This window comes from Lithobates pipiens, unplaced genomic scaffold (genome assembly GCF_037356315.1).
Source record: "Lithobates pipiens isolate NorthernLeopardFrog02 unplaced genomic scaffold, aLitPip1_a1.2 Scaffold_13, whole genome shotgun sequence".
Classification (NCBI taxonomy): Eukaryota; Metazoa; Chordata; class Amphibia; order Anura; family Ranidae; genus Lithobates; species Lithobates pipiens.
In genome coordinates, this window is record NW_027507718.1 from 29,117,979 (window position 1) to 29,143,912 (window position 25,934).

At 42.5% G+C, this 25,934-nt stretch overlaps 1 protein-coding gene across 2 annotated transcripts in view; it reads right to left on the reverse strand.

The window, feature by feature from the left end:
• The window catches only part of GDA (guanine deaminase), a 127,935-nt gene extending 102,626 nt beyond the window's left edge, over nucleotides 1–25,309 (reverse strand). The window contains exon 1 of one of the 2 annotated variants that reach the window (XM_077474945.1): nucleotides 24,768–25,309. In XM_077474945.1, coding sequence (XP_077331071.1) covers nucleotides 24,768–24,875 — 108 coding nt within the window. In that variant the 5' untranslated portion in view covers nucleotides 24,876–25,309. Of the gene's footprint in view, nucleotides 1–3,662; nucleotides 3,761–24,767 lie in introns of those variants that run through there. The other variant, XM_077474946.1, reaches the window with a different exon arrangement.
• Between the last annotated feature and the right edge of the window lie 625 nt (nucleotides 25,310–25,934).

The following is a 25,934-nucleotide window of genomic DNA, read 5'->3' on the forward strand; positions in this document are numbered from 1 at the left end:
AAAAAAATAAATGCATCCTGATAATGTGGAAACAGACTCAGCATCACAGCGCAAGGTTGGCTTCCCTGCTTTTATACTTGGTGTATCAAGTACACACCTCTCCGCCATAGCAATGTGCATTAGAATTAGAATACTGGAAGGATTCTAATTACTAATTAGGTGACTACTTAAAGCAAAGTCTAGACCTAAATCCAGTTGAGAATCTGTGGCAATACTTGCTATTCAGACGCTCTCCATCCAATCTGACAGAGCTTAAGCTATTTTGCAAAGAATAATGGGCATAAATGTCACTCTCTAGATGTGCAAAGCTGGTAGAGACATCCCCAAAAAGACTTGCAGCTCTAATTGCAGTGAAAGGTGGCTCTACAAAGCATTGACTCAGGGGGACTGAATACAAATGCATGCCACACTTTTCACATATTTATTTGTAAAAAAATGTGAAAACATTTATCATTTTCTTTCTACTTCACAATTATGTGCCACTTTGTGTTGGTCTATCACATAAAATCCCAATAAAATAAATTTATGTTTGTGGTTGTGGGAAAATTTCAAGGGATATGAATACTTTTTCAAGGCACTGTAGGGGCTGCTTTCACACTGCAAGGTTTAAATGCTTAAGATCTAAGGGGCCTGAATACAGGGCAAAAGAGGCAGCGAGGACCAATCTTTCAGTCTGAAGGAGCCTGTAAAATTGCAGTTTGTGGCCCCTAGATCTGAGTTTAATTTAGCCTTTGCAATTTAGGGGTAGCCCCGCTGCAAGGGAGTGTTTTTGTTCATCCTGGAGTTCAGCCCTAATGTAAAAATGACTTTTTCTTTTTGCTTCCCTGCATGTGATCAGGTATACTTTGGCAAGTGATTTTTTTTACCATATTCTCTTAGCTAAGAGAAAATTCCCCTGCAAAATCAACAGTTTATTTGCCTTTAGTAAATCAAACCCATTTCAACTAGAGATACATTGTATGCCATTATAAGAAATAAAGGTCCTTTTCACTGTCAGCTCATAGCTACTATCCACTATCTGATATTTATGCTCACTATCAAGAGAATCATTATTTAGTTCATATGGTAGATTTTTTTTTCTAAACTGCTCTGTGTAGGTATTGGCAACACAAACACATTATTTAGTTGTACAGAATATGTTTCATATATCTGCATTGACAAGTAACAGTCTTGGCTGAATATTGTTTTACAATAAATCGCTATGTATTCAGATACAGTAAAATGAAGCACTTTCATGCATGATATATGCAATTGAAAGACATGAAATACATACAATTATTACAATGTACAAATTTTACTGCAATGATACTAACATGCTAGAACAATAATAGTAACCAGATTTCATGGTCATTTTATGGAAACATTACACATCTCAAAAAACTTTTTATTTCTGATAGATTGTAAAAAGTTTGGACCTCTTTCGGGTTTTAGTGCTAGCTGTGTTCTTATTGAGAGATTGCTCTTCACTTCCTGCATAGTCATCAGGTCGATCTCTTCCAGTGGTCCAGACACAACAATGATTCATATTAATTTAACAAAACTTTGGGTGTTCAAGATCAGACATTTTCCATTGTAGTAGAAAATGTGTGTAGTCTGCATAATTGTGACGTTACAAAAAGCTAACTTTTGATAATTTACTGCCCAGTCATGTAAATGTTATTGCAAAATTAGCCTTGCACAACCAGTATTCGCAAGCCATGACAGATATGACCATCACTTCCAATAATGGGACCATGTAGAGATTAAACTCTAAATGAGTACTTGTTATCACCAAAAATGGAGAAACCCCCTAGATGTGGGACTTTATAGGTATTACCATATTCACATACATAGGAAAATATGTAAAAAAAAATGTATTATACAAAGAATCACATAGTTAAAATTTCACAGAGACATATAAATAATCAAGGATGCATAACAATACACAAAAAATCATGGATAGGTGTAATGGAGTAACCCAAACCAAACAACGTTTCAGAGATGAGTCGTATTCTCCTTCATCAGGGGTTTTTTCAGGTAACACCATACATCCTAATCACTAGATAGGTACATTTTAGCATCCAAAACGATTTTAAAATAAATGCAGAACAGACATCCTGACGCAGGGGCCAATCCAAATCCAATCCAGATATTCTTTAAAGAGTATATATATGGTAAAACAAAAAAAGGGAAATTGGAGAAGGCAAGGGAATAATATTGCATTCCCCCACTAAATAACCTATCCTATCAGCCACACTGCAGTCCAAAATATCGGACCAACAGGTGGCCTCCATGTGCACTGGGGCCCAGAAAAGGCTGGAGAATCTTAGTCAAACAGTGATGTCACTTACAGGCCACTAATGAACAGGAGAGGGACGCATCAAGGGCCCCGGGGTCACAAGAAGTTGTACCCACTGCACAGATTGGGTTCAAGTCATTGCCCCACCAAGTATGCCAAAATCAGCGTCCGTCTCCAAGCCCTTGTTATCACTGAAACAACACTTGCTATTTCAGGCAGAAATTCTCTAAAAAGATAGAAAAAAAAATTGTGCCTGGACCTAGAAATGAAATAATCCATAACCGGTGACAGATCATAAGGAAAACCAAAGAATGGCCACAAGTTCCTAACCTATATAAGCTATATTCCTGATCTGAACAATACTTAAATTGACTGGGTCATTGGAGATGCTCCTTATCTCACAATTTTTTGGAAAATCTGTTTGCGGTCCTCTTCCAATCCTTCTCTTTTCTGTAAAGAGGAGGCAGCAATTAAAGAATAATGCAATGAGTCTTAGCCCTTGAACACACGGTCGGAGATTCCGACAACCAAATCCGTCGGAGTAATTCCGACGGATTAATTCTGGAAGAGGTCCGGAAGTGATGTTGCAAACATTCCGTCAGAATCTCTGACCGTGTGTACAAGGGCTTTGAATAGAATCATTAAGAGTCATGGTGATGACAGTTTTGAGCATGGGCAAATATCCCCTTGTTCTCTAGAAGATTTGTGCTCAATTGCTCATCTGTGACCATCTGGAGTGACATTCCAATGTTTGTCAAATACACTAAAACGTATTGAGATTTCAACTTATCTGCTGTGTTTTTACAAAAGATGAATGTAACAGAAAGCATATTTTTCTAGATAGAAAGGATAACTTGCCACAATTTGTGGCAGTGCTGGATTGTAAATCTGTTAACTTGCTGCACATTTTCATTGGCAAGTTGTACACTTGCAGAGCACTTGAAGCACAAGTTCTAGTTGACACTTTTCCATTGTGTTGGAAATTTGCATGGCAAGGTAGTAAGAGTAGCGTTGCAGTGGTGAGTCTACAGCAAGAGCTCTGCAAGTCTACAGCATTGGAATTCTGCCACAGTGACCCCTGTGGTGGGAGGACCTTTGTACAACTTAACTGAACCAGAACTTGCAGCAGACTTGCAGAATGTTTGCTAAGAAAGCTGATCTGGAATCATGAAATGAGGGCTTGCTGCAGCTGGGCAACAAACTTGTGAAGCCTGGCAAGTTTAGCAATAGCTGAGCAAGTCATTTTCAAACTTGCAGCATCATTTTTTGCTATCTGGGTTATAATTAGTTACATAGTCAGCTAAGCGTGATTGTTTATCATCTTCAGAGTTTGAGAGTTCACGTTCACACTTAGCAAGTTAGACCTCAAGTTGTCAATTCCTACCTTTGTTTTCACACATGGGCAAGCTTCTTCTATGACTGGATGAGGATTTTCTTTTTGTAGGAAAAGAACAGCCTTATTCCTCAAGAGGAAGAGGTGGATAGAAAGACTCTGTCTTTATCACTGTGCAGGCCAACAGCATGAACTCCTGTCTTCTTCGTTCCACTCTCACATGTCTTACAGAGCTCACCAAATACTGTGCCTCTGACCTGCCAATAAACTGGACATTGTCCTATTACAAATGGAGCATATCCAAATTACTGGCAACACAGGTATGACTGTGCATGTGCTGAATTCTGGAAGGCTTCTAATGTGGGATTTACAACTCAGTTCCTGCAGTGTATGTACTGTTACAGAAAAGCAAAGACAATTTCCCTTTTTTTGTTTTACCATATATATACTCTTTAACTACTTCCTGACCGCTGGCAGTCAAATGACGGCCAAGCGGTGCACCTATTGTGGCGGGAGGCCATCATATGACGGCCTCCCATTTAAACAGGGAATGCACGTGATCTTGCGCGCGCATCCCTGTTTCTTCGGTGGCAGCGTGTCACGGAGACACCGCTCGCCACCAAAGGGGGTGAACAGCCATACTGTGAGGGGTCAAAGACCAAATCAGTGCTGGATATTAAGGGGGATAGTGTATAAACTATTTTAGACATGAGTATCCCCTTTCCTCTGCATACACACGCACGCATGCACGCACGCTCGCACTTACACACCTGCCCACACTTGCTGGGCCACAGGCTCCTTCCTATGTGGGGAAAAAAGGAAGAGGAAATCTGCGCTACAGTGTATACTTAACGAAAATGTGTGATGCAGCAATTCTAATATATACCCAAAGTGAAATATACATATAAAAACAAAGAAAAAGAAGAGAACTGCGCAATCCCTAATACTTCTATTAGGATGTAAACCACTCTACCTTAAAGAAGTGTATCTTGTGATCTATTATTCTGACACACCAAACTAATGACTAAATAAACCATAAGGCATTACTTATAACTAAATACAGTAAACATATATATTGCCCCTCATAGGTTATGAACCAAAAGGAAAAAATGTACAATTCTAAGTCAGCGATTCAAAAACAAGAAACATATAAAGTAGAATCAAACAATACTGAAAATGTATGTGATAACATAAAGTCCATTAAAAGTCCAACTGGAGAAACACCCTGTGTAGAAGGGATCTATTCAATCGTAAAACTTTTCAATCAACGTGAAGTAAAACCAGGTGCACCTCCACCAGACAAGTAATAATAGCCCCTTACCAGACGTCCCGGTAGGGAGCGCTTAATCACAAAATGGGTCTGAAGATGGATCAAACTTGAGCCCTCCAAATGGAACACTTTTACGTAGGGCAGGTTAGGAGATACGCCAGTCATAAACCATCCAGCAGGGGGAAACGCTGTTTGAAGCGGGACTCAGATGTGTAGCATTGTAGGATCAAGGAAGGTTCACCACAGGGAGGAAAAGATGCTCCAAATAGTGTAAAATCATTTATTAAAACAAAAATATAAAACAAGAGATGCACTTACAAACATGAAAGAACATCGGGCATATCATCAAACTGGGCAAGCGTCGGCCGATCGCGAACACCAATCGATATCCCTTCTGGTACCAGTTCACATGAGGCAAGTCAGCGTGTCACGCCACCCAACGCGTTTCGTGAAAAATTCACGTCATCTGGGGTATGGGTGACACGCCATATTGCCTCCATTATATAGTGAATGTTGGAACGAGCCACCTCCTCCGTTGTGTGAGAGCCTGTTTCACTTCCGGGATCAAAGGACCAGGCCTCACTCTCATATCCAATAGAGTGAGAGCCTGTTTCACTTCCGGGATCAAAGGACCAGGCCTCACTCTCATATCCAATAGAGTGAGAGCCTGTTTCACTTCCGGGATCAAAGGACCAGGCCTCACTCTCATATCCAATAGAGTGCGAGCCTATTTCACTTCCGGGATCAAAGAACCAGGCCTCACTCTCATATCCAATAGAGTGCAAGGTCAGAGAGCCAAGGCGGCGGAAATGATCCATGCAATCACCCGCCCCTCCCTGTTTACGACTGTAAAACGATGCTCCTTACAACGGCGTGACAACACGCCGTACGTAACGAGCGGATGACGCCACATCGTACGTCACGAGCGGATGACAACACGTCGTACGTAGCGAGCGGATGGACGGCGCACATCACCCACTACAAGGAAGTATGTGCGCTCCATCTGATGCCAAGTCTCGCTTTCAATACAATGTACGTAACGAGCGGATGACAACACACCGTACGTAGCGGGCGGATGGGCGGCGCACATCACCCCCTGCAGGGAAGTGTGTGCGTTTCATCTGGTGCCATGTCTCGCTTTCAATACAGTGTAGTCGTGGCTCCAGACCTCCATAGCAAATAAATCTTCCTCCATATCACGAAGGAGGAAGAATAAAGAATTATATATATATATATATACCTCAAATAAAATTAAATTAAAAAGGGAGGAGGGGACTAGTCCAACCACAAAATTAAAAATTATTAACTAACACTTAATAATCAAAAATGGATAAAACATACAAGGCACTTTGTAATACATGGCTAACTCAATATGTGGTTAAACACTTCATAATATTAAGATAGCGGTATTAACTAAGCTACAAAGTTCACCCACAGCAAAAAGTGAAAGGGGCATACACAACTGTATTATGTAGAACTCAATACATTATGAGAAAAAAGATGAGAAAAAAGATATTTCTCTCTCAAAATGGAAAGAATAGGAGCTTACAAGAAAAACCATCAAACGCTACATTGAGGTAGAAAAATCCACAAATATCCAGATCCCACAATGTCTGATGGAAAAAGTCATAAATGCTTTACGTCTGTGCCTAGAACACTGGCAGGAACAACACGTTAAGCATTATTAATAAACGCATTAACGTCTGTATCTGTGTTCATACCGTAAGGGGTGTAAGTTTTTAGTCTATGGATCCACGACATCTCCAGCCGTGAGATCTCTCTGACCAGAGCTCCCCCCTTCCAGTGGGGTTTGTACTTATCAATCCCCATGTACAAGGTGTTAGACGGATCCCTTCCATGTTTCTCGTCATAATGTCTAGAAAGGGGATGTTTGTCAAAACCCCATTTAATGTTGGCGATATGCTCATTCAATCTGACCTTGAGGGCTCTCTTAGTTCTCCCCACGTACTGAAGCCCACAAGGACATTGGATGAGATAAACCACTGCTTCTGACGAGCATGTGATGAACGGCTCCACTATATACCTTCTCTGGGTGCTGGTGGAGACGAATTCAAGGATTTTAGAATTTTTGTTCTTATTGTAGGAGCACACCTGACAATTCCTACACCTATAGAACCCTTTGAGGTTCTGAAAGAAGCATCTGTCCTTCACAGGGGGGTTCTGTACACTAGGAGCAATCATATTGCCTAGTGAAGAGACTCCTTTAAAAATTACTCTAGGGACTTCCGGTAGGATAGTTCCAAGAGTTTGGTCATTGGTCAAAATATGCCAGTGTCTACGGATCAGCTGTTTAACCTTCTGATGTTGCATCGAGAAGGTAGTAACGAAGGGTAATAAAGACTGATTGGCATCGGCCTCACTCTCCCTATCTGCCAGCAAGGTAGATCTGTCTCTCTCCCGTGCTTTTGTATAAGCCTCGGTCAACAGGTCTGCCGCGTAGCCTTTCTCCGAAAACCGCTGAGATAGTAACTTGGCTTGCTCATCAAACTTGTTGGTGTCAGAACAGTTTCTCCTTATGCGTAGGTACTGTCCCAAAGGGACCGACCTTAACCAGGAGTCCAAGTGACAGCTGCCCATAGGAATATAGGAATTCCTATCTGTGGATTTGAAGAAGGTGGAGGTAACAAAACTCTCACTATTAACCTTGATGTTTAACCACTTGACCACTGGGCACTTAAACACCCTTAATAACCAGACCAATTTTCAGCTTTCGGTGCTCTCGCATTTTGAATGACAATTACTCAGTCATGCAACACTGGACCTATATGAAATTTTTGTCCTTTTTTTCACACAAATAGAGCTTTCTTTTGGTGGTATTTAATCACCGCTGGGTTTTTTTTTTTTTTGTGCTATAAAAGAAAAAATACCGAAAATTCTGTAAAAAAACGAATTTTTCTTTGTTTCTGTTAGAAAATTTAGCAGATTAGTAATTTTTTCTTCATAAATTTTGGCCAAAATTTATACTACTACATATCTTTGGTAAAAATAAGTACAAATTGGTGGATATTATTTGGTCTTTGTGAAAGTTATAGAGTCCACAAGCTATGGTGCCAATATCTGAAAATTGATCACACCTGAAGGACTGACGGCCTATTTGAATTATTGAGACCCTAACATGCCAGAAAAGTACAAATACCCCCCAAATGACCCCTTTTTGGAAAGAAGACATTCCAAGGTATTTAGTAAGAGGCATGATGAGTTTTTTGAAGTTGTCATTTTTTCCCACAATTCTTTGCAAAATCAAGATTCTTTTTACTTTTTTTTTTTTTTTCACAAAATTGTCATATTATCAGGTTATTTCTCACACACAGCATATGCATACCACAAATTACACCCCAAAACACATTCTTCTATTACTCCCGAGTATGGTGATACCACATGTGTGAGACTTTTACACAGCGTGGCCACATACAGAGGCCCAACATGCATGGAGCGCCATCAGGTGTTCTGGAGCACCCAGGACAATTCTGACATTTCTCTCCTACATGTAAAAATCATAATTTATTTGCTAGAAAATTACATAGAACTCCAAAACATTATATATGTTTTTTTAGCAAACACCCTGGAGAATACAATGGTGGTCTTTGCAACTTTTTATCTCGCACGGTATTTGCGCAGTAATTTTTCGAATGCTTTTTTTTGGAAAAAAAACTGTTTTGTGCTTAAAAAAAAAAAAAAACACAGTAAAGTTAGCCCAATTTTTGCATAATGTGAAAGATGAAGTTCCGCTGAGTAAATAGATACCTAATATGTCACTCTTCAAAATTGCACACGCTCGTGGAATGGCGGCAAACGTCGCTACTTAAAAATCCCCATAGGCGACGATTTACATTTTTTTTACTGGTTATATGTTTTGAGTTACAGAGGAGGTCTAGGGCTAGAATTATTTCTCTCGCTCTAACGTTCGCAGCGATACCTCACATGTGTGGTTTGAACACCGTTTTCATATGTGGGCGGGACTTACGCATGCGTTCGCTTCTGCATGCGAGCACATGGGGACAGGGGCGCTTTAAAAAAAACATTTTTTTTTATTGTTCATTTTACTTTATTTATTTTAGTTTGACATTTTTTTCCCCAAAAATAATTTTTTTGATCACTTTTATTCCTATTACAAGGAATGTAAACATCCCTTGTAATAGGAATATGGCATGACAGGTCCTCTTTACAGTGAGATGTGGGGTCAATAAGACCCACATCTCACCTCTAAGCTGGGAAGCCTGAAAAAAAAAAAGATTCTGGCTTTGATCGTATTAGCGATTCGGTAGAAGCACCGGAGGGCGGAGGGCGGCGGGAGATGTCTATGGCTGGGTATTGCAGGGTATCACCGACTATGGCTGGGTATCTCAGAGCATGGTGTTGCAGAGTACTGCGTTGCAGAGCATTGCAGGGTATTGGCGGGTGTTGCAGAGCATTGCAGAGTGTTGCAGGGTATTGGCGGGTGTTGCAGAGCATTGCAGAGTGTTGCAGGGTATCGGCGGGGGTTGCAGAGCATTGCAGAGTGTTGCAGGGTATCGGCAGGGGTTGCAGAGCATTGCAGAGTGTTGCAGGGTATCGGCGGGGGTTGCAGAGCATTGCAGAGTGTTGCAGGGTATTGGCGGGTGTTGCAGAGTGTTGCAGGGTATTGCAGAGCGTTGCGGAGTGTTGCAGGGCATTGCGGAGTGTTGCAGGGCATTGCGGAGTGTTGCAGGGCAATGCAGAGTGTTGCAGGGCAATGCAGAGTGTTGCAGGGCATTGCAGAGTGTTGCAGGGCATTGCAGAGTATTTGCAGGGAATTGCAGAGTAATGCAGAGTATTTTCAGGGAATTGCAGAGTAATGCAGAGTATTTGCAGGGAATTGCAGAGTAATGCAGAGTATTTGCAGGGAATTGCAGAGTAATGCAGAGTATTTGCAGGGAATTGCAGAGTAATGCAGAGTATTTGCAGGGATTTGAGGGGTTAATTTTCGGTGAGCAGCGATGTGGGCACTGCAGATGCAGCCCACATCGCTGCTGACACCGATCTCTTCCCCCTCCGCTGTACCGATCGGTACAGAGAGGGGGAGGGAGGAACCGGCGTCATAACATGACGCCGGCTTGTTTACAAGTGATCACTCCGTCATTTGACGGAGCGATCACGTGGTAAACGGCCGCGATGAGCGGCCGTTTACCGTGATTCGTGATGCGCCGGGTCCACTGGACCCAGCGGTCACGGATGCTCTCGTGTGCGCGCCCCAGGGGGCGCGCGAGAGCAGAATTCTGGGAGGCCGTTAATTAACGGCCTCTTAGAGTTAAACAACCGCCCTGATGCCGTTAATCGGCAATGGGCGGTTGTTAAGTGGTTAAATCTAGAAAGTTCACACCTTCCTGGCTGGCTTCATAGCTAAATTTGATGCCTCTCGAGTTGTTATTTAGCCCTTCCATAAAGGCATGGAGTTCATGTTCGTCACCATCCCACAGGAGGAGGACGTCATCAATATATCGTGCCCACAGCACTATCTCCGGTCGTCTGGGAGAATCGATGACATCCTCCTCCCATTTGGCCATAAATAAGTTAGCCAAACTGGGGGCATATTTGGCCCCCATGGCAACCCCTTTGTCTTGACGATAAAACTGGTTGTCGAACCAGAAATAATTGTGCTTGGCTGCAAAATCTAAAAGGGCCAAAATGAAATCAATCTGGATCTGTGTTAAACCAGAGTCTCGCTCCAAATAAACCCTGGCGGCTTCAAAACCCAATTCATGGGGAATAATGGTGTAAAGTGATGTGACGTCGGCTGTCACGAGCCATAAGCCTGGGGTTGGTTTGTAGGAGTTTAACATATTAAGGATTTGCTTGGTATCCCTCACGTATGATGGGATTTTCTTCACAAGTGGCTGAAGAAAAAAGTCTATATACCTGCCCACCCTGGACGTCACCGAGTCTATACCGCTAACAATAGGGCGACCAGGGGGGCAGGTAGTACTCTTATGTAGCTTCGGGAGATAATAGATAACTGGGGTTCTAGGGGCCATAGGTATAAGGAAAGATTTTTCCTTGTCCGTAAGGATCCCTCTACGGAAGCCCTCATCTACAATCCCTGTTAATTCCTTTTTGTATTTAATCACTGGATCCCTGCTAAGCAGGGAATAAGTCTCCCTGTCATCAGTAATGCGATGCAACTCTTTGAGATAGTCGCACCTGTCCAGGATGGCAATGCCGCCCCCTTTATCTGCAGGTCTGATGACAAGGGACTTATTGTTGCAGAGGGAATCCAAACCCTTCTGCAGATCACCCCGAAGTTTGCATTTCTTTACTTTCATCCCATCCAAATCCTTAAGTACTAGATCCCTAAAGACTTTGATACTAGGAGCCAGTGTCCCTGGGGGATTGAAAAGGGATGCATTGGCAAGGCCGGAATGTTGAAAGACCGGACTCGACCTATTATTCTCCTGAATGGGGTTACCCAACATGTACCGCTTGATGTTTAATCTGCGTACAAACTTGTGTATGTCCATGTAGGTCTGAAATTTGCTCAGACATCTTGGTGGAGCAAATTTCAGACCCTTATCCAAAAGCCGTTTTTCGGGGTCAGAAAGTGCCTGGGTGCTGAGATTAAAAATACCCTCCCCTAATGCCTTTTTCGTTTTAGCTGCTTGTATCCGCCTCCCCCCTCTGACTCCCCTCTTGGTTCTATAGGCCTTTTTAGGCCTCTGTGGTCCCTGGGAAAATCCCACCCACGATTATTGATGGAGTCATGACTGGGTTGGGAGGGCCTAAACACTGCACTTTGATCTACCCTCCGTGATCCAATCGGGTATGGTGCTTGCTGGGGATTATCCTCTCTCTGGTTCCCCATGTATGGGGCTTCAAAGTCTGCCAACGGGAAGAAACGGTTTTGAGTTGGAACTTCCCAAGGTTGATTTCTCCTATTGGAGTATACCGACCTCTCTTGGTCAAACCCTTGAATGGAGTCCCATACTGGATAACTGCCAGGTCCTTGAGTTAGGGTAGGTCTCTGATGACCTCCCTGATATGGGCCCTTATTGTACTTTTTCTTGTTTTTGTTATTATATCTCCCATTTACGGGTCCCCTCCCCGGGGAAGCCCACGGGGGTCTTGGAGATGCCAGAGACAAAGAGGTATTACCTCGTAGCTGCCATGGACCTGTGCCCGAATGGGCCTGATTGCTCGGTGTGACTCTGACTCCCTGTACCCATTCTGTGGGATAATGCACTATGTTGTCCCTTGGGACTGCCTCAGGAGGACCCCTCTGAGTATTATTAGGAGCATTGGGAGGAAGAGTATCCATCTGTTCTCTTTCCATGGCTAATTTCTTCTGCCATAGAAAGATGATCCCAGACTGGTAATCCTCCTTGTCCCTGATGAACTTCTTTTTCTTCTTGAGCTTTTGCTCTTTCTCCTCTTTCTCAAGAGTTTTAAGGAGGTTCTTAGAACACTCCTTATACTCTTCAGTAGTGCTCAGAGGAACTAGTGATTGCTTGATTAGTTTGATTTCTTCATCAAGGCGGGCTAATTTCTAGCTCTTTTTTTGAGCTAGAAACCGTAAAAGACAGAGCCCTGAATCATTAAAAAACTTTTGCCACCCTTCCATGTCGGACTCATCCCTGTGTGGGCTCAGCTCCCACCTGAGACTCCTGGGGACCATGCCCTCTCTGAGATATGTCTCAAAGAAAGCAATGTCCCACTGGGCATGTAATTCGGAGGTGGTGAGATTTTTTAGTCTGGTGAATACACCTTTCATATCTGAACCCGCAGATATGGGTGTAGAATCAAATACCCCAGCCGTGTCTATCACCCTCTTATTTCTAAACTCAAAGATGTCCATAGTGTAGGACTGAACCTATCTACTGAAGCCGCGAGATTATTATTTGGAAAAGAACAGAGAAAAAAGGAAGAGGAAATCTGCGCTACAGTGTATACTTAACGAAAATGTGTGATGCAGCAATTCTAATATATACCCAAAGTGAAATATACATATAAAAACAAAGAAAAAGAAGAGAACTGCGCAATCCCTAATACTTCTATTAGGATGTAAACCACTCTACCTTAAAGAAGTGTATCTTGTGATCTATTATTCTGACACACCAAACTAATGACTAAATAAACCATAAGGCATTACTTATAACTAAATACAGTAAACATATATATTGCCCCTCATAGGTTATGAACCAAAAGGAAAAAATGTACAATTCTAAGTCAGCGATTCAAAAACAAGAAACATATAAAGTAGAATCAAACAATACTGAAAATGTATGTGATAACATAAAGTCCATTAAAAGTCCAACTGGAGAAACACCCTGTGTAGAAGGGATCTATTCAATCGTAAAACTTTTCAATCAACGTGAAGTAAAACCAGGTGCACCTCCACCAGACCAGTAATAATAGCCCCTTACCAGACGTCCCGGTAGGGAGCGCTTAATCACAAAATGGGTCTGAAGATGGATCAAACTTGAGCCCTCCAAATGGAACACTTTTACGTAGGGCAGGTTAGGAGATACGCCAGTCATAAACCATCCAGCAGGGGGAAACGCTGTTTGAAGCGGGACTCAGATGTGTAGCATTGTAGGATCAAGGAAGGTTCACCATAGGGAGGAAAAGATGCTCCAAATAGTGTAAAATCATTTATTAAAACAAAAATATAAAACAAGAGATGCACTTACAAACATGAAAGAACATCGGGCATATCATCAAACTGGGCAAGCGTCGGCCGATCGCGAACACCAATCGATATCCCTTCTGGTACCAGTTCACATGAGGCAAGTCAGCGTGTCACGCCACCCAACGCGTTTCGTGAAAAATTCACGTCATCTGGGGTATGGGTGACACGCCATATTGCCTCCATTATATAGTGAATGTTGGAACGAGCCACCTCCTCCGTTGTGTGAGAGCCTGTTTCACTTCCGGGATCAAAGGACCAGGCCTCACTCTCATATCCAATAGAGTGAGAGCCTGTTTCACTTCCGGGATCAAAGGACCAGGCCTCACTCTCATATCCAATAGAGTGAGAGCCTGTTTCACTTCCGGGATCAAAGGACCAGGCCTCACTCTCATATCCAATAGAGTGCGAGCCTATTTCACTTCCGGGATCAAAGAACCAGGCCTCACTCTCATATCCAATAGAGTGCAAGGTCAGAGAGCCAAGGCGGCGGAAATGATCCATGCAATCACCCGCCCCTCCCTGTTTACGACTGTAAAACGACGCTCCTTACAACGGCGTGACAACACGCCGTACGTAACGAGCGGATGACGCCACATCGTACGTCACGAGCGGATGACAACACGTCGTACGTAGCGAGCGGATGGACGGCGCACATCACCCACTACAAGGAAGTATGTGCGCTCCATCTGATGCCAAGTCTCGCTTTCAATACAATGTACGTAACGAGCGGATGACAACACACCGTACGTAGCGGGCGGATGGGCGGCGCACATCACCCCCTGCAGGGAAGTGTGTGCGTTTCATCTGGTGCCATGTCTCGCTTTCAATACAGTGTAGTCGTGGCTCCAGACCTCCATAGCAAATAAATCTTCCTCCATATCACGAAGGAGGCCCTGTGGGTAATCTGGCACATCACAAATCGCAAGTGGAATTTAAGCTAGCATACTAGTGATTATATACTGCTATAAGAGCTAAGAGTGTAGATTTGCATATTTCTATTAAACAAATACAAAATTATAATGCGTTTTGTAATACTCATTATGCAGACTTCTATTATTACCCAATATATATATATATATATATATATATATATATATATATATATATATATAATTTTTTATTTATTTTTTGCAACTAATTTAAAGGGAAGCTGTCAGATTACATAAAATAATCCTGTTCTAGCTTTAATTTGCCTCTCTGCCTGAAACATACATTTTGTGTTTTTTTGTTTTACTAAATTATATTTTTTGTCCACAGGCAAACTTGTTGAACACTTTCTGGATCCAGCGCTATGTACATTTTTCTTTTAAGACACACACCGTCCACACATTACATTCTTAAATCTGCTGCATCATTTCCTATAAACCTAGTGTGTAGTGCAGCATTAGATATCATCCCCATTACGTAATTGTACTTCTGGCAATCTGAAGATGTGAGCATAAATATGCTGTGTCACAGCTGCAGGTAATCAATAGATAAAATAAGAAAATGTAATCAATCCCATGATAATAACTTGTGCAATTTATAGGGAAACCGCTACAGGATGCTACACTAACCAGAGACATTAAAGGGTGATTGGATATGCATGTTTGTTCCATGCAACCAATTTTTTTTATCAATTAGCTACATAAACATTCATAATTGGATCTTCAGGGAGTTCATGTTTATGTGTGGTCATGCTATGGTGGCAGGAATAGTCACACCAAACACCTTTGGCATCAGATAATCTCCAGAAAAGACAAAAACGGTTTGTGACTGGGGTTTCTGGCAGGGTCTAAATTTGTTGAAGAGGATCACCAGTCAGTCTGAATAAAATTAGCAGAATTGGGCATCAGTTATTTATTTAGGCTGATTTATAAATGAGTTTAGAATGCTCATTCAAAAAGAGCGAAAAGCAAATTCCTGTTTATTTACTTCATCTGGACATGACTAGATAAATAAAGAGATCCTTCATTCCTTTTCTTTCTTGTCTCAAACCAGAGCATTAAGTGTAATTTCTGTCTGCTGTCTGTTTCCTCTGCTATCTGCATGAGTCACTTCTGACAGGTTTTCCTGACACCAGGAAGTAAAAAGGTGACAGAGAAGAGGCTCCAGAATACAACCTCAGCTCTATTCCTGTGTGAAGAGGGGTGTCTCCCTTCCCTCCAATTAACTATCAGCTCTCCTTGCTGATTGTAACTTCAGCTCCTCACCCACCAGGGCCGGGGCAAGGGGTGGACAGAAGGGATTGCTGCCCTGGACACAGCATGTATTGTAGGGTTGGGGGCACCACAAGTTCCTTCTCCTGTAAGGCTAACTAGAGGAGTGACAGCAGCATCACTACTTCTGTCAGCTCATCGCTGGAAGAAGCAAGGAGAGGAGGAGAGAGCTGGGAGGAGGTGCAGGCTGTGCTCTCTCTCCCCCTCATCCTCACAAGCTTGAAGCATAATGAAGGGGGTGCAATATGCTATCTTTCCCCTGGATGGTCTTGTCCCGGCACTGCCACCTACTGCCGCCTGAAAGCTGTAAAAAATTCTGCACTATGATACAGCCATAGAGAAAAAAAGACTGCATATAAATGGGTATTATGTAGATATTATGTAGGAGGATTTGTTTAATCTCTGTGTATCACCTGAGTCCAGTCACTTCACTGAGTATACTGTATGTTAGAGTTTACAACCACTTTAACCATTTCACAGTTGCCTTATAGCAGTTTTACTGCTACAGGGCAGTCGCTGTGTGCCGGATCATGTATATATACATGATCCTGCACTTCCAGACAGTTGGAAGCAAATGCACGTGGCCAGCATGTGATTATGTACAGCGAGAGCCAATTAGCGGATACCACGGACTTGATGTCTAATGGCACTCACCTTTCGGTAGTTACAGAGGCAGTTTGCCATTCTATCAGTAGGGTAGGCATGGATCCTGTGTTCCTGCAAAGCATGGACGAGGATCCATGTCTTCCCTTAGTAAAAGCACTTCCCACATAGTAAATAAGCACTTGATAGGAACACAGTTAATCCTTTGATCGCCCCTAATGTTAACCCCTTTCCAGACAGTGTCATTTGTACAGTGAAGGTGCATATTTTTTAGTACCGATCACTGTATTGGTGACACTGGTCCCTAAAAAGTGTGTCGTTAGTTTTGTTTGCCGCAATTGTGCAGTTCCGTGATACTTCGCTGATCGCAGCCATTACTAGTAAAAAATAAATAAATCACATAGTTTGTAGACGCTATAACATTTTTGCAAACCAATAAGATATATGCTTACTGGGATTTTCTTTTACCAGCAGAATACATATTGGCCTAAATTGATGAAGAAATTAGATTTTTTTACATTTTATTATTGGATATGTTTTATAGCAGAAAGAAAAATATATTGTTTTATTTTTCAAAACTGTCTGCCTTTTTTGTTTATAGTGCAAAAAAAAATAAAAAATGCAGAGGTGATCAAAGGACATACATTTTATTTGGGTACAGTGTCGCACGACAATTCAGTTAAAGTAATGCAGTACCATATCACAAAAAATGGCCTGGTCATAAAGGGGGGTAATTCTTCTGGAGCTGAAGTAGTTAAAGAGGTTTTAAACCCAAAACCATAAATGTATTATACTGCTGTCATTAGATGTAGTGGCTACATTCATTTTCTTGTTAGGCTTTTTCACCTGGTGATTTGGCTAGTATCACACTTCCCGTATTAGAGTGCTCCCACTTTGGATGCCTTTGGACAGCAGCATTGTTAATCTGAGGGGAGAGGAGTGGTAGATTTGCTATCCAGGGGAAGAGAGAGGGGAAGAAGAGGAGACCTGGCCGGATCATCACAGAGCAAGGATTGCCCTCTGTAACAGCTTACATTAGAGTTGCCGTCTGTTCGCAGTCACACACAGTCCCGCCTCCTGACCCGGTGCATGTGACCCACAGAACATGTCTCGGCATTGGGACGTCACGAGCTCCGGGTCAGGAGGAGGGACTGCGTGGACTGCAAGTGGACGGCAATTCAAATGAAAGTTCTTACATCGAGTAATTCCCACTCTGTGATGATCCGGCCATTCTCTCTCTTCCTCTACACAGGTCACGCTGCAATGATGGGCACAGGGGAGGCTGCATTGGTGGGCACTGGTCACGCTGCAATGATGGGCACAGGTGAGGCTGCATTGGTGGGCATTGGTCACGCTGCAATGATGGGTACAGGCGAGGCTGCATTGTTGGTCACAGTTTTCGCTGCACTGATGGGCACAGGCGAGGCTGCATTGGTGGGCACTGGTCATGTTGCAATGATGAGCACAGGTGAGGCTGCATTGGTGCGCACTGGTCATGTTGCATTGATGGGCACAGGTGAGGCTGCATTGGTGGGCACTGGTCATGCTGCAATGGTGGGCACTGGTCTCGCTGCATTGATGGGCACAGGTGAGGCTGCATAGATGGGCACTGGTCACGCTGCATTAATGGGCACAGGTAAGGCTGCATTGATGGCCACTGGTCAGTCTGCATTGATGAGCACAGGTGAAGCTACAATAATGGGCACTGGTCATGCTGCATCAATGGGCACACTGGTCATGCTGCATTGATGGGCACTGGTCACACTGCATTTTTTGGACAGGTGAGGCTGCATTGATGGGCACAGGTAAGGCTGCATTGGTGGGCACTGATGAGGCCACACTGATGGGCAATGATTGTTGTTAATATTTATTTTTGTAACCTACTTCTGCATAAAAAAAATTGAAGTGTCATTTCATGATATCATTTATGAGGGTGTGTTTAGGGGCGGAATTAGGGGCAGGGCAGGGTAGGGGTTGAGTGGGGCAACTGGTGGTGAGTAACCCTTAAGGCCTGGCTAGTAGCTCAAGACTTGAAATTTTGAGCCCTGTGCTAGCAGATTTAGATACAATTTGAAGCCAAACTCTAGCTCACATTTTATAAGCAGTTACAGAAAATAAAATTGTTTCCTTTTGGGATACAGCTTTTACATAAATAAATAAAAGCTAAGCACACCTGTCAGTGGTAAATAGTTTATTTCCTCTCTGTAACTGCTACATCTGTAAAAGAACTTCTGTTCTTTTGAAAAACAGAATTACTGGCAAGATTACCAGGATATAATAAGGGGGAAAAAGGCTAAAAAAGAAAAAAATGCCGCCACCACATCTAAGAATTGATTGGCTACAATATATTAAATGTGTACTTTTGGGTTTAATACTGCTTTAATGTCTATGCCCTTGTACACACGGTCGGAAATTCCGATGGAAAATGTCCGATCAGACCGTGTTGTCGGATAATCCGACCGTGTGTGGGCTCCATCAAACTTTTTCCGTCGGAATGTCCGACCAACAAAGTTTGAGAGCTGGATATAACATTTTCAGACAACATGATCCGATCGTTTGTAGAGAATTCCGATCGGACAAAGTGCCACGCATGCTCAGATCAAATTACAAGACCAAAGCTATTGGTTAGTAGCCTGAACGTAGTCCCGTTGTAACCAACAAACGTTATCACATTCAGAACGATCGGATTTTCCGACAACTTTGTCCGACCGTGTGTATGCAACACCAGTTTCGGACAAAATCCGTTGGAAAAAATCAGACGGATTTTGTTGTCGGAATGTCCGACTGTGTGTACAAGGGCTTTGACTACCTTTGGTGTATTGTATTATTTGTTGCTTGGAGAGAGGAAAAGTATGGGATTTTGTTATATGCATGAGGAATCTGACTTTGTATTACCATTCTATTCAGATGGTAGCACATTCAGATTTAGAACCAATGGCATATATACAAGAAATTACTGTATTTATCGGCATATAACAAGCACTTTTTTCCCCTTAAAATCAGGGGAAAATCGTGGGTGTGTGTTATACGCCGATCCCCCGCCATTGTGAGCCTGTGGGGGCGGCTTTCAGCCACCTTCAGCCCTTCTCATGGCTTTCGACCGCCTTCGGCCACTCTCGGCGGCTTTCAGCCATTCTCGGTGGCCGAGTGCAGCCGAAAGCGGCCGAGAACAGCCGAGAGTGGCTGAAAGCTGCAGAGAGTGGCCGAAAGCTGCCTAGAATGACCTAGAGCAACTGAAAGCCGCCGAGAGCTACCGAGCACTGCCGAGATACACAGGACATCCGGCTCTGTATCTCGGCGACAAAGCTGCAAATGAAAATGACAAGGCTGCAAATGACACTGACAAGGGTGCAACAATGGACAAGGCTGCATGACAACGCTGCATATGACACTAACAAGGGTGCAGTGATGGACAAGGCTGAATGATAAAGCTGCATATGACACTGACAAGGGTGCAATGATGGACAAGGCTGAATGACAAAGCTGCATATGACACTGACAAGTGTGTAATGAAGGACAAGGCTGAATGACAAAGCTGCATATGACACTGACAAGTGTGTAATGAAGGACAAGGCTGAATGACAAAGCTGCATATGACACTTACAAGGGTGCAGTGATGGACAAGGCTGAATGACAAAGCTGCATATGACACTGACAAAGCTGCATATGACACTGACAAGGGTGTAAAATTATGGAAAAGGCTGAATGACAAAGCTGCATATGACACTGACAAAGCTGCATATGACACTGACAAGGGTGTAATGAAGGACAAGGCTGAATGACAAAGCTGCATATGACACTGACAAGTGTGTAATGAAGGACAAGGCTGAATGACAAAGCTGCATATGACACTGACAAGTGTGTAATGAAGGACAAGGCTGAATGACAAAGCTGCATATGACACTGACAAGTGTGTAATGAAGGACAAGGCTGAATGACAAAGCTGCATATGACACTTACAAGGGTGCAGTGATGGACAAGGCTGAATGACAAAGCTGCATATGACACTGACAAAGCTGCATATGACACTGACAAGGGTGTAAAATTATGGACAAGGCTGAATGACAAAGCTGCATATGACAATGACAAAGCTGCATATGACACTGACAAGGGTGTAAAATGATGGACAAGGCTGAATGACAAAGCTACATATGACACTGACAAGGGTGTAAAATGATGGACAAGGCTGAATGACAAAGCTGCATATGACAATGACAAAGCTGCATATGACACTGACAAGGGTGCAATGATGGACAAGGCTGAATGACAAAGCTGCATATGACACTGACAAGGGAGCAAATGATGGACAAGGCTGAATGACAAAGCTGCATATGACACTGACAAGGGAGCAAATGATGGACAAGGCTGAATGACAAAGCTGCATATGACACTGACAAGGGTGCAAATTATGGACAAGGCTGAATGACAAAGCTGCATATGACACTGACTGTCAAGTATCAGATAAGACCAGAACTATGTGGACTGCAACAGAGGAAACCCAAACGTGTATAAGTGAAATATGATTTATTAAAGAAAGTGAATAATATAAATACAACCACACAGTGCAATAAACCAACCAACAAAGACCCCCCAAACAACAACAGACAGATATGTACAATAAATGGGAAATGCTAGGACCGTAAACGATAGGCAGGCCAGGGTCATACACAGAGGATCAGCAAATAAACAAGGGCAGTCCAGAATCAGAGTCACAAGTCAGGCCAAGGTCATACACGGGGAGATCAGCAAATGGGGTAAGGAACACAGGACAGGGAGAGGATGGACGGATCAGACTGCAGGACAGGGATAATGGTAACAGGTGGGACAGGGTAGGGACCAGGACAGGGAAACAGCATCAGAACCACGGGTCACAGGTTCAGGGCACAGGAATAGGTACAGAATCAGGATCGCAAGCAGCAGGTCAGGGCACAAGGAACAATATCAAGGCGAGGTGTGTGTGCACCTGCCGGGTATTTATAATGGCTGCTGTCAGTCATGTGACGCCTGACTGCAGAAGGCAATACCTGCTCCATACTGCCAGGATCCCTCCGCTGGTGGACACCAGTACTGCGGACCAAAGATGACATAATTCCAGCAGGAGACATCTGCTGGTGGATCGCAGTACTGCATGCCAAATGATTGATATTACCAGCGGAGGGAACCTTTCCTGACACTGACAAAGCTGCATATGACACTGACAAGGGTGCAATGATGGACAAGGCTGCATGACAAGCTGCATATGACAATGACAAATCTGCATATGACACTGACAAGGGTGTAAAATGATGGACAAGGCTGAATGACAAAGCTGCATATGACACTGACAAAGCTGCATATGACACTGACAAGGATGTAAAATGATGGACAAGGCTGAATGACAAAGCTGCATATGACACTGACAAAGCTGCATATGACACTGACAATGATGTAAAATGATGGACAAGGCTGCATGACAAAGCTGCATATGACACTGACAAGGGTGCAAATGATGGACAAGGCTGCATGACAAAGCTGCATATGACACTGACAAGGGTGCAAATGATGGACAAGGCTGAATGACAAAGCTGTATATGACACTGACAAGGGTGCAAATGATGGACAAGGCTGCATGACAAGGCTTCAGATGACACTGACAAGGGTGCAAATGATGGACAAGGCTGCATGACAAGGCTGCAGATGACACTGACAAGGCTGCAGATGGACACTGTTAAGGCTGCATTGATGGGCATTTAAATATAAGTTTTTTTTTCCTTAAACTTCCCTCCTAAAAGTTTTTTTCCTTAAAATTCCCTCCTAAACTTGGGGTGCGTGTTATACACCGGCGGGTGTTATACGCTGATAAATACGGTACCTTTCAAGAACATATATGGTTTTACCAACTTCTACAAAATGTAAACATTCAGCTATAAAAACTGAATTTGCAATAGCATTTCTAGCTGCGTCATATATAACTTTCCCCCCAACAGATTGAAAAAGTGTAACTGCATGACATTAACGCTATATGCCCGTTTTTCGATTTTATTTTAAATCAAATGTTTTTTAATGACAGGGATAGTCTTTTTATACAGTCAGTTTCATTAAAGCTTCCAAATGTCCCTCTTCCCTCCTCATTTGTCCTTTATTTTGGTCTGATCTATAAAATTGTATATAAAGTGCACTATTTATTTATCAAAAAAGTGTTTTACAGTGCTAAATCTTTCATCCAATTTCTAAAAGAAATAATTTTGTATGATTCCCTATGGGGGGGGGGGGACAGGGGTGTGTCCTATGCCTACATACTTTTGCTAATAGTTGTCCCTTTTTCCCTTGTCTCAGAATGATGAGAGGTATGATTATGATGGGTAGGAGAGGACCCCTGGACATATATAGGTCTTTAAGAGGCCCCATAAAAAAAAATCAAACGTGAGCAGCTACAAATACTGTAGCTGCTGACTTTTACTATTGGTGCACTTACCTATCCAGGAATCCAGCAGTGCCCTCACCCAAGCCGATTCTTGAATCGGCTCTCAGGGGCTTGAACCGCCATCTTGGCTTAGGGAAACCAACAGTCAAGCCTTGCAGGTGCGCAAATCACTCTGTGCTTTGTGAATGAGTTGGCTGCGGGGGGGGGGATGAGGGGGGCGAGCTTCCGGCTGACTTTGCCACAGTGAACTGAGCCAAAATGTTGGAGCGGGTACCTGTCAAAACCGGGTGCCCGCCCCCCCCCCCAAAAAAAAAATGCCAAATGTGGCAGCAGAGGAGGGAGGAGGCAGACAAGCAGAACTTCACCTTTTGGGTGGCATCACTCTTCTATGTAATTCATTCATCAGGTAGTTATTTGCTTTCTATTAATTAGCCCATAAAAACACCCAAATTATAGGGACAATATTCTCTACCACAAAGTACTTATAAGATAGATTCCATATACTATTACCATTGTAATACTGCTTACACTTCTATAATATGCTACTTATGGAATTGATAGAAATTGTTAGGGATACCAATAAAGATACTAATGTTGATATTAATATAATTCCACTTGTATACATAAATCATTGTGCAATGATATATAACACATGAAAAACATCAAAGAAGAAATAAATGGTGGAAAAAGGGTGGGTACAGGAAAGGACAAAAATATAGTGTTTTCATAATATGTTATTTACAAAAAAACAACAACAATCAAAATGAATAATTGCCCTATTAATCACCAGTTCCTTAAATGTTCTCAGTTGGTAAATCTACCTACATTCTCTTTCATAAAAAGTTTGTCCCAGTCCTCTCCTTGTTTCACTTTGTGAATTCTGTCCAAGATAAATGTTTCATTTTTTAATTTCAGTACTATCCTTATGTCTGGACCACCCTTTTTCAGACTTTTTTCCCTAGAGGAACCCCTAAAAATACATTTTTGGTCTCAGGGAACCCCTGCCAAAATCAATTTATCAGGGGGAAATTGTAAGTATGCTCCTTACACTGTTGGTCAGTGAGAAGAATGCACCCCTTACCTTGGTGTTCACAATGCTGCCCCCTAATGTTGGCTAAAAAGATTATCGGGTACCATGTTGTTGGCTCTAAGTGGCACTGAACATGGAACCAAGCAGTCACCATTGGATGTAGGTCAATTAGCCATAGCTCAAGGAACCCCTGGTCTGGACAATACATGTTGTGCCACAGCAGACATAATTTTCCAAGATCCCAGAACACATCTCTTTTAGCATGCTTTGTAGGTGATAGACCACCCCTTGAGCTTAACAGTTTGAAAAGTGTTTACTTTTTCTCATGTATCCTATGCATGTAGTTACTTGTTAATATATTTGCAAAAACAGTTTTTTTTTTGTTTGTTTGTTTGTTTGTTTTTTTTTACACTGAAAAGGTCCTTTGCATTTATATGGCTTTTATATAACTCTCATATTCACTGGATATAAGTTGGTCCTTTATTGATTTTGCCCTTCTGCATATACTATTCCTCCATCTAAACTGTGTAATATTTTTGCACAATATCACATATTATTGGTGTTGATTACAATATAGTTGTAATATGTCTCACTTTTCCTTAACTTTCTTAGCTGTTATTTGTTTTTAAGACTCCTTTGTTAGTTTTATACAATACTCTTTTCTTATAGCCATATCATTTTAATCCGTTTTGTAATTCCTTTGCATTTATATCAAAATCATCATCATGCATACAGTTCCTGATTAACCTATCATATTCTCTATAGAGTATATTAAAGTTAATTATATGCTGTCATGGATACCGACTTAAACTGATGTCATTCAATATTTAAAGTGCATGAAGATAGAGAAAGAAGTATAGCATGTATATGGTAATTACTACAACATTTTTATAAAGCAAAATAAAATATTCATCCCCATCTTTCAAATTTACTTAGCATGGTATATTTTTCAAAATAATATAAACGAATCTGGAATCATTTAGAAAGACTTACTTTCCCTGCGCTGTTAGTGCCCAGTATGTAGTTTTCTAATACCTCCATGGCACATGCGTGGGTTGAATGGATAAAAGTACCCTTAAAGACATGTTGCACTGTATCCATAGCAGCCCAGAAGCAGCAGCAGCAGCAGCAGGTGTCTGTATGGGATGGGTCCAGGCTTTGCAACACACACACAGCAGTCTAATGCCTCCTGATAGCCTTGCTGTATCAGCACTCCTACAAGGAGGAGGCTGAGCTCACCGCTCTGCACCAATGACAACTCCAAATCCAAGCACAGTACACTCTAAATTCCTTTTTTTTATTTTCTAAGCTATTAGAATCTTTCTCTAAATATGTCATGCATGCTGTTCAGTACAAACCAGCCAATTAAAGGTTTGCTGAATACACTTCAGCCGCCAGCCTGCTTTCTATCCACAATGTTAAGTTCTTGAGCATACAAGAAAGATATCTTGGCTGCCTGACTTGTGTACAGTCAGCTAATCCATAAAGCCTTATGTCACGTCATTCCATCACAATGAGACAGCAGGTGTGTACTGTACAGATTTTTTATCTACTGTGCATATGCTATATAGAAAGGTCTTGTGGGCGTACAGGGAAGTAATAAACACAACTATCTCATTTAGGACCAAAGGTTAGATTTTTTAAAACTCTCTTAAATCTGAGTAGCAAACTAGCTAAATTTGCAGTACTGATTTTATGTTCAATAATTATTTTATGTGATGGAATTCTTAAGGTAACTGGGTACCAGGGTTGCCAACTATCCTTAAATTAACAGACATCCATTACAGACATTTTATGTCAGGTCTTTTTTCAGGTACATCTCCACCAAAAGACACTGGGAGCAAGTTGGGCAAGTGACTGCGGAAGGAACAGGTGCCCGAGTTTGCCGGCACTGCTCCTCTAGTCTCGGCTACAGCCCTGTCACTGCGGGCGGAGTGATATCTGTCCTCTGCCTCTCTTGCGTTTTCCCTGCTGCACCACCACAGCATTTCCCCTGGGGCTCACACAGCGGCCCAGGCTCCTTTGAGCACACCATCAATGGGTTTAAATTCCCCAAATTTCTTTACAGTGAGCTGCCTCAGGTAGAGATCCTTGTGTGTGATGGAGTTGTGCAGAGTAGCAGGTAGTGCCATCCTTTATGTATACTGTCACACCTCTGAA